This window comes from Glycine soja, chromosome 9 (assembly GCF_004193775.1).
Source record: "Glycine soja cultivar W05 chromosome 9, ASM419377v2, whole genome shotgun sequence".
Lineage (NCBI taxonomy): Eukaryota > Viridiplantae > Streptophyta > Magnoliopsida > Fabales > Fabaceae > Glycine > Glycine soja.
In genome coordinates this window covers 46,265,575-46,283,594 of record NC_041010.1, presented here as the reverse complement: position 1 = coordinate 46,283,594, position 18,020 = coordinate 46,265,575, and the positions used below count along the sequence as shown (strand labels likewise).

At 33.4% G+C, this 18,020-nt stretch overlaps 1 protein-coding gene across 3 annotated transcripts; it reads right to left on the bottom strand.

Moving 5' to 3' along the window:
- Window positions 1-125: 125 nt before the first annotated feature.
- On the bottom strand, window positions 126-17,327 carry LOC114425260 (MADS-box protein SOC1-like). 3 transcript variants are annotated; one of them, XM_028392111.1, is made up of 9 exons: window positions 17,240-17,327; window positions 16,419-16,515; window positions 16,095-16,286; window positions 9,051-9,132; window positions 1,792-1,853; window positions 1,584-1,683; window positions 1,459-1,500; window positions 783-824; window positions 126-421 (listed from the first exon to the last, which is right to left on the bottom strand). In XM_028392111.1, the coding sequence occupies exons 3-9, from the start codon at window positions 16,274-16,276 to the stop codon at window positions 296-298; spliced, it is 636 nt and encodes a 211-aa protein (XP_028247912.1). In that variant the 5' UTR covers window positions 16,277-16,286; window positions 16,419-16,515; window positions 17,240-17,327; the 3' UTR covers window positions 126-295. The 3 variants fall into 3 exon arrangements, with proteins under 3 accessions (XP_028247912.1, XP_028247910.1, XP_028247911.1); XM_028392109.1 differs by lacking the exon at window positions 17,240-17,327 and adding an exon at window positions 17,055-17,212; XM_028392110.1 differs by lacking the exon at window positions 17,240-17,327 and adding an exon at window positions 16,846-17,045.
- Window positions 17,328-18,020: the final 693 nt, after the last annotated feature.

Here is an 18,020-nt window from a genome sequence, read left to right as displayed (position 1 = left end):
TATTTTTTTAATTGATGGAAATTGAAGACGATATCAAAAGATTTATATCACTCACATACCATGTTCAACTAATTGAATTAGATCCCTTTTGTGCATGCTATTATATATGAAAAGGGCTTCAGAAATGAGGAAAGGCAAACATATCAATAATTAAACCCTAATCATAAGGCTAGAAAGTTCTTTATATAATACAAGCGATAATATTATTCATCTCAGTATTAGGAAACATGTGATATTTATACATTGCAGTTGGGCTTCTTATTTGATATTTGCATAGGCAAGGATTAAATTATGTTCAATAGCTAGACCTGAGTAGTCCAATGAACAATTCAGTCTCCACTTCTGAACTTGGACTGCTTTCTGCATAGGGTTGAATTTCTTTCGGATCCTTTGTTGCTGGCTGTGGCTGGATACCACCATACTACAAGAGAATTTCAGTTAGTATTAGGTTTTCAGTCCAACTGAAAGGTTTCTAAAATACAAAAAAAAAAAAAAATTGTTAAAAATACACTCTCTGATGTATTCTTTTCAACACAATTATTTTTTCAATTGGGTGAAATTCATTTAAGTTCTAAGTTAATGATGTAATTTGCACCTATTTAATGATCAGTTTCATTTATTCTTTAAGACAACCTACATGAATTTCACTTAATAGTGGAATGTGTGTTGAAAAGAAAATGATAATAAAGAATGTATTGTTTGCATTCCTCCAAATCTAATACAAGTGCTCAACAATCATCTCCAAAATAAATTATAGACAGCTAACAAAAGTGTAATTTCACCTGCTCACACAGCCTAGCATTTTCAGCATATAGGGCTCTTTCCTGTATTGTAATCAAACACACTAGTTAGCACCTCTTTAATGTAATCCAAGCTGAGATTTCTTTATTTGTTTTTCTCAAGTTATGAAATCATGGGAAATAAAAACAACTTTCATTCTCTTTACAAAAAAATAAAGTCATGAACTCAGAATGATACAGAATTAAATTCAAACACAAAATATCAAGGAGTAATACTGATAACACCGGTTTCAGATGGCAATTAGTCACAACTATGCGGTTGTCCCCAGTTGGAATTGGACTTATGTTTGAAAAGGGTTCCAAATTTGTTTTTCTCCTCTTTTTGCAGTTTCAATTTTTGGTTAATATAAGGTCCAAATGACCTAACATGGAAGGTTGAAAAATCAATGATTGGGATTGTGATTAAATGCATAAACATGTATAATATATTATTTGTTTACTCTCTAAATCTAAATTAAAGTGAATCTCCAAACCTAGAAGAGCTAAATTTAAAGTAACCTTAAATGTACCACAATGAGGCTTATTGGATCACATAACCTGGAATCAAATACTCTTATAGAAGAAGTCAAGTTCCATAGGTTTACATTGGCATTTAACAAAATCAAATGAAAGATGGCATTCGCAAATTCAACTCCAACCAACTTTATGAACAACATACCTTCTCTTTTAGTTGATCAATTTGTTCCTTGTAAACCTGATTCTGAATAATAGAAAGTTGGGATTCAGATACTTATCAAATTAAAATATTAAAATAAAAAAAAATTATGAGCTTGTTAAGCTAACCTTTCTTGCACGAACACTGCTTACACTCCTTTCCAACTGTTGTTCTATCTGTTGCAGTTCTTCTAAAGAGCATGACCCCAAACCTTCTCCCAAGAGCTTCCTAAGGGATGAATAGTACAATGCAATATATTCTTTTTGTTGTGAGTGAAACCTAACAGTGAACACAACTAATTTGCGAAGATGGATAGAAAAGAAAGAGATGTTGAACCGTTTTGAAGCTTCAAGAAGCTCAATCTTCTTCATCAAGTTTGCTGTTTCTTGCTTCAAATGCTGCCACATATTACACGAGTTCATTCAGTCCTCAGCATTAATCTAAAGTTGAATGATTGTCTATGATAAAGAAAACAGTAAATAAAAATAGAAATAAAAGAAATGCCAATTACACAATACTCTTTATTCTCACTCTTGTTCATATCTAACATGCATACTGTAGGAATGTTCAAGACATGAGTGGAGGGTTTCTAGAATTTATGATTTTCAAGATTTATAAATAGTTTTGTTAGGGATTTCACGTTCCCTATTCTAAATGCGGCTGTCATGTTTAATGCATTTAGATTAGGCATTTAATTCAATGGGCTTCATTTTAAGTGGTGTGGTGTGCTTTGGTGAACCTATACCTTTCTAAAATTGGTGTGAATGTAATGAGTTGATACCAATAATGGCCATTAGGGATTTATAGGAACCCTAATTAACCATATAGAAGAAACTAATTGGTTATGGTCCATGATATATTCAATAACAACATATTTTTTCTTCTTTGCATTGGGAAGAGAGATGACAGTCTTATTAAGAAACTAAGGTAATTAGGAAGCCAATGCAATTTAGTTAAGGAAGAACACGTACCATTCCTTTTTTGTATGTGATTGATTATCAGAGATTCCACAATAGTTGACAACCAATTGTTATTGGTCCAGGTATTTATATAAATTTGTAGATTTATAAATATTTGATAATGTTGGACAATGGCCAACTGCAGGTATCTATTAATGTTTTGTTATTCATAATCTGGACAATTGATCTATGCTTTCCATAGCCTAAGGTCACAAGTGCACGTGTTCATAGGCTCGTTATGTTAATCTTGGAGAACAGTCGGCATTTCAGATTTGCATTGAGGTCCGAATTTTTCTTTCAAGGCAATGATTTTCACGACATAATGATATCTTTGAATAGGTGTTTTGTTTCTGTTTGCACTACTCATTTTTATTTTCCAACAGATAATATGGCAAGAAGTAGATCCTAGATTTTGGATGTTTTGTTATTGGATGTTTGCATCTTGAAACTTGACTAAAGTTTAAGAGTAAAGTTTTTGCCACTATAAGAGCAGGTCATCATATTTAGGATATGTGGTTTTTCATTAGTATTTTTAAGAATATGAGGAGGTAAAGTATGAGGAAGATCTCCATTAATAGGCCACAAGACAACCTTACAAATGAATTTGACACCAAATACAACTCAAAACTGTAAGACACTAGGTTTGTGAACCATTGTCATTTAGATTTTGATCAACATGTTTATTTCTATCCAATGTTGAACTTCTCACTCACACTTGCACTCTAATAACCTTCCTAATTAAGTTCCTAATTAAGTGTGAGTCACATGGTATGCTTCCTCAAGTGGAGTCTTTTCCAACCACAAGTATCCAATGGTGTTTATAGAGCTTAACTATTGCTGACAATAGCATAGATGTACTTAAAATTGATGATAATGAAACCAACCATTCCGAAATCAGTTTCAGATTCGGCTAATTTCCAGTGTTAGCTGAACTGAAGGTCAACTGAAGGCAAAAACTTCTAGTTAGAATCTGGCTAATTAGTTAAATTGGCCCGTTTGTTCAGTTGAAGTAAACTTACCAAAACACTCGATGTTGGCTGAATAGGGTTTGGGCAGCTGAATTGGAGAAATTATTGGGAAAAAATGTAAATTATATTAAACCCAAAATGATACAATAATAAACGGGGCATACCCCGCAGTTAAATAAAATCAAAAGTCTTCCTAATACAAGAAGACCTATATTAAAATGCTAAAACAAATACAACATGTGCGCTTGTCTATACATAAGAAACTTAATCTTGCTAATAACCTCTATTACAGAAAATTGATAATCTTCAAAAATCAGCTTGTTCCTAGACAGCCAAATGCAGTAGACTGTAATTGCTATAGCCAGACAACGTAATTTTCCTTGAACACCTGATGTGGATCTGCCCCTAATTAAAGAGTCAGTAATGCGCTGTAAAGAAGTGAAACGTCTGCGGAAAGGAGCCAAATCACGAATGTGAGCCCAAACTTGGAGAGATTTCCTGCAAGAAAAGAACAAATGAGCATTTGACTCAGGCTCATTTGAACATAAAGGACAGAGGGAACCCTTGTTCAAAAAAGCAACTTTGTCAAGAGTAAGCAGCCGATTCCTTTTAGCAAGCCACAAAATGAAAGACATCTTAGGGGGGATTGCTGGGTTCCATATAACAGAACACCAACTAACAGTAGGCTTGACACCTCTAATGTATTCATAGACTTTGCCAACAAACAACTGTTCATTGGTGCTCCAAGATTGAATCCTCTTTTTGGCCTCTTCCGTACTTTGCTCTTTAGAGATAATAAAGTCCCTTATTTGAATGATTTTCTTTATCAAAACTGAATCTGATGAAGAAGTATTGTAATTCCACACATCGCTCCCTCTGAAATAGTAATGGTGAACCCACCGAACCCATAGAGAATCTTTCTTACAATGAAAGTCCCACAGGATACGGGAAAGAAGCGCAAGGTTAAAAAGGCCTTGAGATTAAAAAGGCCTAAACCCCCTTCTTTTTTCGGAGAACAAACTACTGACCAAGCAACCAAGGGCTTGTTTTTGCCAATATCTGCTTTGCCCCACAGAAAATCACGGCACGAAGCGTTGATCCGATCCAGAACAGATTGCGGCAAAGGAAAAATCCCCATCCAGAAATTCACAATTCCTTGAATAACCGCTCTGATCAACTCTAACTTACCTGCATAAGATAAAGACTTTTTGCTTCATCCCTGAATCAGGCCAGTAATCTTGGAAAGCAAGGGAACATAATGACATACATTTAATCTAGATGATAAAAGGGGAACACCCAAGTATCTGAAAGGGAAGTCACCTAAGCTAAATCCAGTAAGCTGCTGAATATGAGAAAGCTCATGAGGCCTAATACCAGCTGAGTATATGGCAGATTTATCAGAGCTGATGGAAAGCCCTGAAACCCTATAGAAGTGCTGAAGCTTGGCAAACATAGTTGACACAGAAGGGATATCTCCTTTAGATAGAAGCATAATATCATCTGCAAAAGCCAAATGAGATAGCTGAATACTTGCACAGTTGGGATGAAATTTAAAATTGGCATCATCCTTGAGGCTGCTCATATCTCTGGAAAAGTACTCCAAACAGAGCACAAACAGATAAGGGGAGAGAGGATCCCCTTGTCTAAGACCCCGCTGCCCTTTGAAGTGACCATAAATGGATCCATTGACTGCCACACTAAAGAAAGTGGAAGAAACACATTCCATGATTCAAGTACAGAACTGGGCTGGGAAGCCAATGGACTTAAGCATCCAATCCAAGAATTCCCAGGAAATCGAATCATAAGCTTTATGCAAGTCAATTTTCAGGAGGCATCTCGGAGAGGATCTTTTTCGGGCATATTTGCGCAAGATCTCTTGAACTAGGAAGATGTTGTCCATCATCTTTCTATTCTTAATGAAAGCAATTTGAGTTTCCCCAATAATAGTCTCAAGCACTGGGGCTATGCGGTTGGCCAGAATTTTAGATACAATCTTGTATAACAAATTACAGCAAGATATGAGTCTAAAATGGTTAACCTGGGAGGCCTGATCATGCTTAGGAATAAGCGCAATAATAGCATGGTTGAGCTGCTTTAGAATTTTTCCAGTTGTAAAGAATTCATTAACCGCTGCAAAGATATCATCACCAATGATATTCCAAGCCTTCTTGAAGAATAAAACATTGAAACCATCTGGCCCAGGAGCTTTATTATTATCCATCACAGAAATAACGTTCCAAACCTCTTGCTTAGAAGTAGGACAAAGTAAGGCCGTAAAGCAATCGGTGGGAACCTTAGGACCCCTGTTGCAGATCAAAATGGAAGGAGTTTGGGTCAGCTCATGAGCACTAAACAAATTCCTAAAGTGATTCACAAAAGCAAGGACAATTTCATCTTGGGAGGAAGTGTTATGCCCATCCTCTAACCTTATGGCAGCAATAAACCGACTGTGTCTGTTGCGCTTGATTAAAGCATGAAAGAATTTGGAGCATTTATCAGCCTGCAGGAGATATTTGTTTTTGATGAGCTGAGCAAATTTCATAGACTCCGCTTTTCTAAGAATAATGGTCTGCCCTCTAGTGCGGTTTGCCAGAGCAAGAAGGGAAGGATCCTGAGGATTTTGCTTTAGAGAATTAAGCATACTGTTATATTCAGCCTCAGCTAGCTCTACTCGGTTGGAGATGTTGCTGAACTCCTGCTTAAAAAGATTCTTCAAGGGAGCTTTAAGAGCTTTCAATTTCTTACAGACCTTGAACATGCTACAGCCATGAATATTTTGCTTCCAGCCATCTGCAACAATTCTTAAGAAATTTGGATGATCCACAATAGCATTGTTGAATTTAAATGGAGAATTACCTCTAGGCACTACCAACTCAGTGGTGACAACTAGAAGAGTATGGTCTGAGATAGAAATAAACTCCATAACTTCACAAGCAGAATTTCCAAAGGAATTGAACCAGGCTTGGTTACATAAAGCTTTGTCTAGTTTGCTCCACACCCTGCCATTAGTCCACGTGTACAAGGGGCCATGAGTGTTGATGCTCCCCAACCCCAGGTCAGAATAGCAATCAACAAAATCTTGCAACTCATAAGCATTGGGCTCAGCTCCATTGAAACGGTCGGTGGGAGACAGAATGGAGTTGAAGTCACCAATGAGGAGCCAGGGGCAATTCATATTAGCATTGATACTATTCAGATTTATCCAAAGAGATCTTCTTGCCATAATGGAGTGAAGATCATAGATGAATGAAACCTGAAGGCGCTTGGCAGTGGTTTTACAATCAATAGCACAATGAATCAATTGGGCATTTGACTCCAAAACAGAAAGATGAATCTTATCCTGCTTCCAGAGGATAAGAATTCTGCCAGCATTATGAGAAGCGAAGTTATGGGTGAAGTGCCAGTCACTAAACTTTCTTCTCATGATTTCCTCAACTGAAGCTTTATTCAACTTTGTTTCCAACACAACCATGACATTAATTTCCTTCAGCGAAGGAAGTTCTGCATCGCATGATGCTTCAGAGGCAAATTAAAGCCTCTGATGTTCCAAGAGGCAATGATCATGGATTCGGACGGGAGGAAGCCTCCTCGACCCTAGCTATAGCTTTATGATTTCTTCCTCTTTGGACATCAGCTTGCATATCCTCAATACGGGTTGTCTTTATGAGTGGCACTTTTTTACTTTTTTTCTGGTGTTTTGTTTTCACCTGAACAAACCCCTCTTCTATAAGATCATTCAACTCAGTGTTCCCTGTTTCTTTGAGGTCAGAAGAATTCTGAAGGACAACAACATGATTTGCAACCAGAACATGTTTTCTGTGAGGAGGGACAGACAGATTAGTCTGGACATTCTTTGGATTATCAGAGGGGCCTGCTGTATTGGTATGTGGGGGCATTGCTGAATCACCCACTTGTGGCTGATCCAAGGTGGGGCAGGCTGTGATGAGAACAGGCTTATTTGTAGTGACAGTTTTACAATTAGTGAGGCGGTGCCCAATCATCTTGCAGTGAGTGCAAAAAGAAGGTCTATTTTCATACTCAATCTTTTGCACAAAAGTCTTCCCTGTAGGAAGTCTAAATCGCACTTCATCAATGAGCTCCAAAGAAGCATTAACCTCAACTAAAGCTCTAGCAAAAGAAATAGACCCCTTAGAAGCAGTAAGATGGTCAGATCGAATGGGCGAACCAATCTTGGACAGGATTTTCCCTAAGGCTTGAGGATTCCAAAGCTCCAGAGGTAGATTTCTGAGTTTAACCCAGACAGGGATCTTGCTGAGCTCCTCATTGCCAAAGTCAAAGAATGCTGACATAACTTTCAGCAGTAAGGGTCTTCGAAATATGAAGTAAGGACCTGCAGAGAGGACTTGGTTCAGATCGTCCTCAGACTCAAATTTAAACACCAATCAAACACTTTCATGACCCGACCTTAGCTCAATTGGAGAAATTATTACTTTTAGGACTTAGTTACCTTAGGTACTGATTGAAGGTTGGCCATTCGACTGATGAAGCCTTAACAGAATTGGCCAAGTCGTACTGAATTTTTCTAATTTTTTTCAATACTAAACGGATTAATTTGTGTAGCTTAATTAAAATATGAATCTGATAAAAAGCATAAGATTTCCCATGATTCTCGGATTTTTTTTTATCATAGATAATAGTTAAGATCAGCTAAAGATCATGCTCCCTTAAAAATAAATAATAAGCGGAATTTCTAACAGTTTGAAGTTCAAAAAGGTAGAGTGAAGAGTTGTTGGATACTTTAGATCATGCCTAAAATCAAGGAGAAGTTATCAACCATAAGAAAGATGGACCCACCACAACTTACTGAACTTACCATAGTCAGCCAAATTCAACTACCAATCACCCGGATTAGCATAGAATTTACTGAATATGGCCTTAATGTTACGTTTTAGGCAATTATAGATAGAAAAACTGGTTCAATAGATAATGAGTTCCTAACACAGTATAAATAAGCCTTGTACTGAATTTCACAAGACACTCAATCAAAATAATATCTATTTTATCCTGCATTATTTTTATTTTTTCCTTTATAGTTTTCATTTATCATTTTCGTTTATAATTTTCAACTTTTATTTTTGACGTAAATCCTCTTTATAGTTACCTACAAAAAGTACTTATTAAAGTAGCTTGGGAAAGAAGACCCCCTTCCCGATACTAGGTGGGTGTTTGGATCTACGTCCTCCAACAAATACCCACTTAACGGACACAAAAAATAAAATGAAGTAATTTTTTCAAGTTTCTGCGAATATTCATGCTAAACGTGGAGAGAGAAACTCCTGATCGATGTTTCTGAATTTTCTGCAAACAAACTGTCGCTTGATCATTATTTTAGAATCGTATTGGAGTAAGACTAGTCGATCCATTTGGTTAAAATTACTTTGCACGACCATAGAAGCACACGCAATTTTTTTTCTCCCCCAAAGAATTTGGAAAACAAAAAATCATTATGAGGAAGGGAAAAGTGTATGTAGGCATCTATATTAACCTGTGAGAACATTTTACAAAGCATTTGTGAGAATATCTAGAGGTATATTTGTAATATAATGTTTAATATTTAGATATTCTAGCAGCAGTTGAATACTAGATAATGAATAGGAATGCCAAACTATAACTACAAAACAACAAAAAGGGAAAGAGGTACAATAACCTGCATATTTTGTTCATCAGATCTGTTCACTGTTTGAGCACTCCTGTTATGCCTGCGGTATCGTTCAATTGTGTCCTGCATGCTGTTTCATGAAACTCAATATTACTATAAACAGATCGATCCATGGTCAAGAAAAATATGTAAGTAACCAGAATTTGCTTAAACATCAGAAAAGAGACATAGAACATATATATATAATCAGTGTCTTCCAAAGTTTCTTGCACGAAAAACAATTAACTACTATCTTTGAGAAATTGAAAATGGGAGAGGAAGTTTTCTATTTTGAGCGGGAGTGATATCCATTGATACTAGTAAAGTCATAAGTTATTACCTTGCTTAACTTGATAATACTTTATCTTGATGAAATTTAACTAATGGTATAACTCTAATGTATGTTCTAATTTCCTCCTCATTTTTTGGATATATTTTTTATTCTAGACTTTCGGTTAGGTTAGCCTAGGTTATGGGAGTCCTCCCCTATATGGATCAACACTTTGTCAAATTTTTTTTTCCAATATGGCACTTCTTTACCTATATTCAACTGACGTTTATTATTTAATTTTAGTTTGTATATTTTTGTTCATAATTATAAAAATGTCAATTTATTTTTATATTGTTTCATGTTTTTAATATTGTGTAAAGAAATGGTGAAAATAGCACATTTCCTTACTTTTACCATCTAACTTCACAATTATTATAACCATTCAAACCTTATTCTAAGCAATTATAACAAACTATTTTTGGGCTTTGATTTGGGGATGCGGCAGGTTACAAAAATATATTTTTTTTACAGAAATTCAAACCTTATTCTAAGCAATTATAACAAACTATTTTTGGGCTTTGATTTGGGGATGCGGCAGGTTACAAAAATATATTTTTTACACGAAGAAGAAATCTGGTCCTAACTCAATCCCAAAAACTAACTCAAAAGGTGAGGGTTGCCCTCATCTTATATACTATATCTTGATACTATCTCTAGTCCATGTGGGACTTGGGAGCTTGGATTTTTTTTTCCAAGTCACGAGACATTAGATGACCATATTTCAACTATTTTTGTTACATTCTTAGATAACAAAGCCAATGCCTTGAGTTCCAAGTTACCATTTTTAGTTAATTTTTCCTTATACATATATCACTATTTAATAAACCAGGTAAAATGCTTTGTTTTGTCTCTTAAGAACCTCAATTGTAAAAGCGACTTGAAAAGGCTAAATATAGTCTATAAATTTGGAGTTTTTTTTTTTTTTTTACAAAGATTGGATTTAGGTGTATCTCCTTCATACTATACTATACAATATTTGTGTGTTCTTTCTAATCATATTGTGTTTTTCCTCTCCATAAGAAAATATGTATATTTAATAATGTGTTGAAGTTATTCAAAGTTATAACTCAAACCTGAGTGCAAGCTGACTTGAACTATCTAGAAGTTCATGTCATCATTTCAAATGTTTTCTCTTTTAAGTTTGTAATTTGTGTTTCAAAATTATTGCGTAATAGTAAGAAGCAATTGGATTGGGGAAAAAAAAGGATAGTTCTTTAATATGTATAGGATAGACAGTGCTTATATTGAATCTGAAAGCAAATGTGTGACAGAGGAATTTGGCATGAGAAAAACATTACCATAAAGTGGATGTTGTGGAAATATTTAAATATTGAAATTAAAGAAATAAAAAAACACGAAACTCTTTAAAAATAAGACATGAATAGCCCTGACTCCTGAGGTTTTGAAATATCTCTTTATTTCACATTTTTTGGATAAATAAATTAGTTAAATAAATTCTCTTTCTTTTTGTTGGCTTCAAATTATTAAAAACTACATCATTCATATCTTCGTAATTACACGTTGATTAAATAATTATTTAAAAGATTTATCTTAAAAAAATATATATCTTATAGTATGATCGATTTTTTCTCTAAAAAAATTAGATACCCGTACAACATGCAGGTTCATATCTGATTATATTTTTTTAAATAAGAAATCTGGTTATACTTTAAATCAAACTGAGGTGACAACTTACAATTTGTAAATATTCAGCTCATATTCCAAAGCTGTGGCACACATGCACAAAAGTACATAGAAAATGAGCACTGAACACGGATCCAATTCCTCTGAAGTAAACAATTCACTTTAAAGGTAAAATAAGTCATTTTGGAATTTATATAAAAATCAACTATTGATTTTAAATGTACATAATTTTTTTATAAATGTGTTGAAATACCAATCGATAATTTTTGCATCAACGCTTAAAATTAATTTTGCACTTTCACGTTATAGGAAGCAATATCCAATAAACAAACTATCCAAAAATTTGAACAAGATTTTTTCAAATTATTGACTATTGTTTAGAATTTTCACCCCATAATTATATCCGACTAGCTTCACAACCAAAACCCTACCCAATCATAATTAAGTGTTGAATACTTCGTTGAAGTCAATCTGACACCGACTATTGTTTTGAAGAACCGTATACCAAGCCAAAGCTTGATACATGAAATTAAGCTACTGTTTGTAAACACGCCTAATGTGCCACAACTTGGATTCAATATAATTCCACCGTATGCATTCTTTTCTAATAGATAGGAAGGCTGAAATTTTGATATTTGATATATGGTGTAAAAGGGTACAAACATCCTTTGTACTTATTTATAATGAGATTTTTTTTAGCAAAAGGAAAACAAAAATTAATTCCACCTAGCTTGTTACAAGTTACTATATAAGTTTTTGGAAATTTATTTTGGTTGGTTTGTTAAGAGTTCTATGTAGGCATGTTGATAAATTATAATTGGAAGCAAAGGATTTTCACCTGAATAAGAGTAAGGCAAAGCATATGCATTACAATTTTACCAAGAAAGAACAAAGAGAACAATGACTTGGAAATAAAAATTGAAGATGTCATACCATAGGTTTCTGAGTTCAGCTATCTAGAATCACTATTACAAAATAATGGGAAAATGAATTAAATGCCACACATTGTATACAAGTTAGGGTAGTTAAAATGGAGAAAGGTATCACGGTTATTTGTGACTGCTAAATACCCTATCAAACTCAAAGGATGCAGCCAACTATACTCTACAAGTGAATGCTGAATTTTAAAGGGAGAATAAGGGGAAAATGTGAGAATAGCATAAATGAATATATTAAAGTAAATGTGTCGAGATAAAAGGAAAAAAAATTGATGGAATACAGAAAGATTGCAATGGAAAAGATATAAGTGAGACATATACTGAGCAAAATACTAAAGGAAATCAGTTAAGGTGATTTTGTCGCATGCAAAGAAAGCTATTGGAGGCACCGGTCAAGAGATTAGATGGTATGTTTTAGTCCTATAAAAAGAGATTAAGAAGGACAGTACACAGAATTATTAAAAGGGGATTTTATGATGAACAATATCTTCAAAAATTTGGTTTTTAGTTGAGACTAATGTCATTGTACGATTCATATATTCGATTTCATTTAATTAGTGAGATAAGAGTATTAGTCTCCACGGATATATTAATCAGTCCTTAATTAGAACTACATTGACAGATTCCGAACTTGTCTAAAGCTAGTTGTATTACGTATGATTAGAATAGCCCTTGCCTTCAGCGTTAATAATATCCTTTTACTTTAAAAAATTATATATATTCTCAAATTGTAATTCAAAGCAAACAGAAGTGAATAGTTGCAAATTCTCATAATTCAGCTCAAACTCATCAGGTGGCAGTAGCACACAAGAAGAAAAAGGTCACAGAAGTTGCATGAAAAACTGGCACAAAAGATAGTAATCACAGTCAAAACCCTAGCTTGGTTGAATTAATTCGAAGGGCCAGTTTCACATGCCAAGCCTTGATCAGTAATTCGACGTTCAAATTATTAGTCTTAATGCTGTTGTGGCACAACTCAGATTAATACACTTTAATTTCACTTACAACTAACAATATAAGGTTTTATTTAAAATAATAATAGTAATAATAATTGTGTGCAATTTTCTTGCCTCCATATAGCACAAAATAATTGTCACAAGCAGCCAACCAACAAGCTGCTAAGCCCTTACACTAAAGAAAGAAGGAAAAAAAAAACACTTGTCTCGATTATATAAAAGAATGAGACTGCTAAGAAATTGTTTAATATCTAGTGGTGTTGTTGAAAGGAATGCCGTTTGACAGTTCACGTGAGAGGAAACCTACATGTTTATTGTTTAGCAACACAATGTACTAGCTAGAAAGTAAATTTTGAAAAAGTTAAAAAAGGAGTAACTTTTATAAACGAATAAAATTTATATATATCAAAAGTGATCCTGCGAATCATTTAAACAAAACTAAATTATGAAATATCATTTTTAAAGGCAGAATCATCATTTTCACATCAACTCTTCCAAGTTAAATCTTTTAAATCAATTCGATCAAAATGAAAAATATACACTACTTTGCTACAAAGTACAAACTAGTAATGCAAGCCGAGCAGAGTTATGACTTAATAGCAAATATATATAGGCCAAATGTGGAAAGTTATAGAAAAAAAATAATTTATTACACAGCTTAGTTTAAAAGTTGTTTAGCTAAAAGACATTATTTCTTCCAAAAAAAAGGCTAAAAGACATTATTGGAAATACAATTCAGTGTTCAATCTTAATCTGAATTAGTACATTTGAACTGTGAATCACATGAGAAGCCAAGAAAAGCAAACAAAAATATTTATATGACATCTAGTCTTAGAGCTTGAATAAATTAACTTTTAGCTTTTTCTTTGGAGAAAAATATGAGCTTCATCATATGTCTATCAACTATTAATCTTAAAATAAACCCTACTAGCTTACCTTCCTTTCTCTAAGGGGGCAAGGATTATGTGTAATTTATTTTCTTTATGTATTTTAATTATTATAAATATTCTCTTTTCAACTTGTTGAAGATCAAAAGGAAGTAGGTTCACCAGCACAATGACTCAACAAGAGCCACATACATGTAATAAGATCTATTACCACATTTTAGCCCTTTATCTGTGGAAGTTTTTTTGTTGTTGAGGGAATCATGCACAAAAAAACATGCAAGTTGATATTAACGACATTTAAAACAATAATCGCTTTAAGCCAGAAATAAAAATCATAGGAAGGATAGAAGAAATATATTAATGTATATAATTTAATTTCTTTTACTACAAAACTTAAGAGAGCTTCTGATAAGTTGCAGTTACCCTGAAAACAGTGCAACTTTAAAGCAAAAATAGTAGCATATCATGCCTCAGTCATTCAATGATCATATGGTTGAAATAATCCTACAAACATACAATGCTACATTGCAATTTTAACTACATGTTCCATAACTTCATCAATAATATATTTTAGTCAACCTCATTTAATAGGATAAGACTTTGATGTATTTTTAATTCCTAATAAAATATTTTCAATTGTACCTTTTATGCAACTCAACAAGAAAGAGAAAAGGGAAAGGGAAAGTACACGTACAGATAAGTATGGTTTTCAAATTATGTTTTTGAGAAACCACTCACACATCATACTTAGTTACTAATGACTATATATAACTATGGTTATTAAACAAATGCATCAGACAACCAAACCTAATTAAATAACAACAGTTTGCAGTTTCAACTATATATAATCTAGAAGTTCTTGCTATTTTAATAATAATAATGAAAACATAAACAACCTCGTGAGGTTAGTGTGCCTTTAGTTGTTTTGAAAACTGTGGTGATACACCGTACATTATTTCATGGAACTTCACAAGCTCCTCGCTGATGGAGTTTTATTTTTCCTTTTCTTTTGACAAACTATATCAGTTGAACAAAGTTGGTTCACTTTGTTGAGTCATATTACAAGTTTGAATCATGAGACTCATTTCTTCAACCCAAAAATAATATTAATTTATTGATGGAGAAAGATAATATTGGAGCCATATAATCATAGTTATGTAGTGCAAGTCATTATATAGAGTCCTTTCTCTCTCTATTATGTGTCTCTCACGAAATTAGATGTCAGTATTTTAGTACATATGATACAGTGCTCTATAACCTCCATGCATGTGATGATGGCTCCTTTTCCATTATTGAAGGAAACAAGTACATCAACTTTCAGAATTTTTCCTCTTTATACTATAAGTTCGCCCTTTTATTCAATTACAAAAATGAAATAATGGAGGAAACAATAATGATATTTTGACACCACTATGAAAGTATGCAACCACCATGTTAATGTAACGAGAGATCTAACGTACGAGAAATGAAAAAAGTGGTAAAGAAAGATGTAAGTGGAAAATGAGGTATGGAAAGATTCCTATAGAGGAAAGTTTAAAAACTTTGACAGACGCTACCTTACTCCCACCCACTGCACAAAGTGTAAGTATTCTGAAATTTTAAACAATTGGTATTCAAATCCAAAAGTCAAGTTTAAGCATAGTTAAAGAAAGGTGGAATTAGCTTCAATGCACATGTAATTAATTAAAACGCTTTGGTGATTTGTATCTCTAGTCTTTGGCACAACTTGTGCTTAAGATTATTAGCTCTTTACATCAATAAAATTTGTAGCTTATAATCAAAAATAAAAATTAAAACACCATTGAGATTAGCAACTAATTAAGCCATTTAATGTCATCAAATATTCAAGATTTCAAGTGTTTTCGTAAATCACTTCAACACTTGAATGTAAAATCAAAGTCTTACTCTAAACTGAATTGCTCAACTCCTCAAAGCACCAAAAGAAAAAAGAAAGAAAAGGCTTCAAATTAGACTCCTTAGGTACTATTCATACCCAACAGTACTTTTAAGGTTAGGATTAAAAAATAGAGAAAAAAATCAAATAACTCTCCCCGTATCTCATTACACTTCTGAGATTATGATGAAGATCTTTAGTACTGTTGAGTCCGTATATGGTGTAATTAATAACACATACATATATCTAAATGAAATTTACTTGCTAAAAAATTGAAAGGAACCTTTGCATGAAGAGAAAAAAAAAAGTACTATTATATTTAGCATATGCAGCGCAATCACACAAAGCAACAATTTGTAACAGAAAAAGAAATGTTATGAGGATCCATATATTATAAACATACCTTGAGCTTGCAAATTCATAAAGCTTTCCTCTTGGAGAGAAAATGATGAGAGCAACCTCAGCATCACAAAGAACAGAAAGTTCAAAGGCCTTCTTCAGCAACCCATTACGCCGCTTTGAAAAGGTGACTTGCCTGCTTGTGGCGTTCTCTATGCGCCTCAGCTGAGTCTTTCCTCTCACCATCTCTAAACACCTTTAATGTGTGAATCAACACCAACAAAGAGAGAGAAAAAAATATGAATAATATTTAGAAGGAAAAAAAAGACTCTTCTCTTTCACTAAACTGAAACAAGTTGACTATATGGTATCTCAAAGGGGTCCTAACCAAGTAGAATGAACCCAAAAGAAACTATGCTTTCTTGTGTGAGAGGTTTCCACCAAAATTGAGCCTTCTCCAAGCAAGATTTGAAGGCCCAAAAAAGCTGAAACATAAAGAAGACTCCATCACATGAGAATCAAACATCAAAAGACAACCATTAAAAGCCAAAACAATTGTTGTGTAAACCTTGCAATATGGAGGATGTGAAGAGGGAAAAGTGAAACTAAAGCATGAAAACAAGCAGAAGAATAATAACCATTTAACACAGAGCCCAGATATATGCAGATTTTAAGGAAACAAAAGTAGCAGTAACTTTACATGACTTCCCAAAAATAAGGATCTAAAATCCAAGAAACATAAATCCCTGAGATGGGTTTTCTTTTTTGCACATGAAAAAAGTATATATGATTGATTGAAAATTGATTATTCTTACCAGCTAGAAAAAAGGGGAAAAAAAAAAAAGCAACTTGAAATTATAGTAGTTGTCAATAAGCCAAGAGATGAGGAGGGTTTGTCAAAGGGGAATCAGATTTGCACCAAATTAGCAAAAATCCCAGAAATCTTTTGACCAGTGAAGAGAAAATAAGGCACAGAAAAGGGAAGGAAATTTGAAGAGTTTTTGGAGAATGAAAAGAGAAATACCCCAAAAGAGAGGGTAGCTAGCAAAGGAGTGCAGAGAAAAACTCAGAAAAAGTGGAATAGCAAGGCATATAGTATAGACTAATCAGACCAAGCTTTCCTTATTCATCCACCTATCCCCAATTGATTCCCCCAGCCTCACCATATTAAGAAACAAAATTGTTTTATGGTAATAGAAAAATTGAAACCTCATCCTTTTCTTGATTTGGTAAAAACCAAGTCCATGGTCCAAAACAGAAAACGTTCTAGTGGTGTTAATAAAAGGGGGAACGGAAGGGGATATATTAGTATTAAAAATATTAAAATGACACCCCCAAAATTGAATCAATAATAGTAATAATAAAAAGGGGAAAGGAAATAAATAAAAAAAATAATAGAATATTATTTTATGACTCATTTGGGAAAATTAAAATGAAAATTAAGTAGTGGTAGGAGAGAGAATGTTACGGCACCGCCTGTCCATGTTACAGGCCACCACAACATAATTATGCGTCCAGCCATGTCATTCCACCTGGGAAGAATTTTCACACTGTTGTAGTCTTGGTTAAAATTTTTGATGCTATGTCACAAACCCAACATGATATTAGGATTTTTAATGTAACATTCAGTTTTTTAAAAATAAATTAAAAAATATTTTTATTTAAAATAAATTAAGTTTTAAAAAAATATGAGATTTTTATAATTAAATAAATAAAGAGAAATAATTTTATTAATTAAAATAATGATTTGAAGAAAAATAAAAAAAAATATTTTATTTATTCATTTGATAGGAAATAAAATAGAGATCATTTTATATAATAGAAAAAACTAAATAAAAGGTCCATAATACCTAACTATAAATAGAAACTTAATAGGTCATTCTTTGTAGTTTACTACATATATTTATGCTCCCTATTCCTTTTAAATCCGTTTTTCTTTCTTTCTTTTCTAAAATCCTCTCTTTTTTTGACATACACTCAAATATATCTC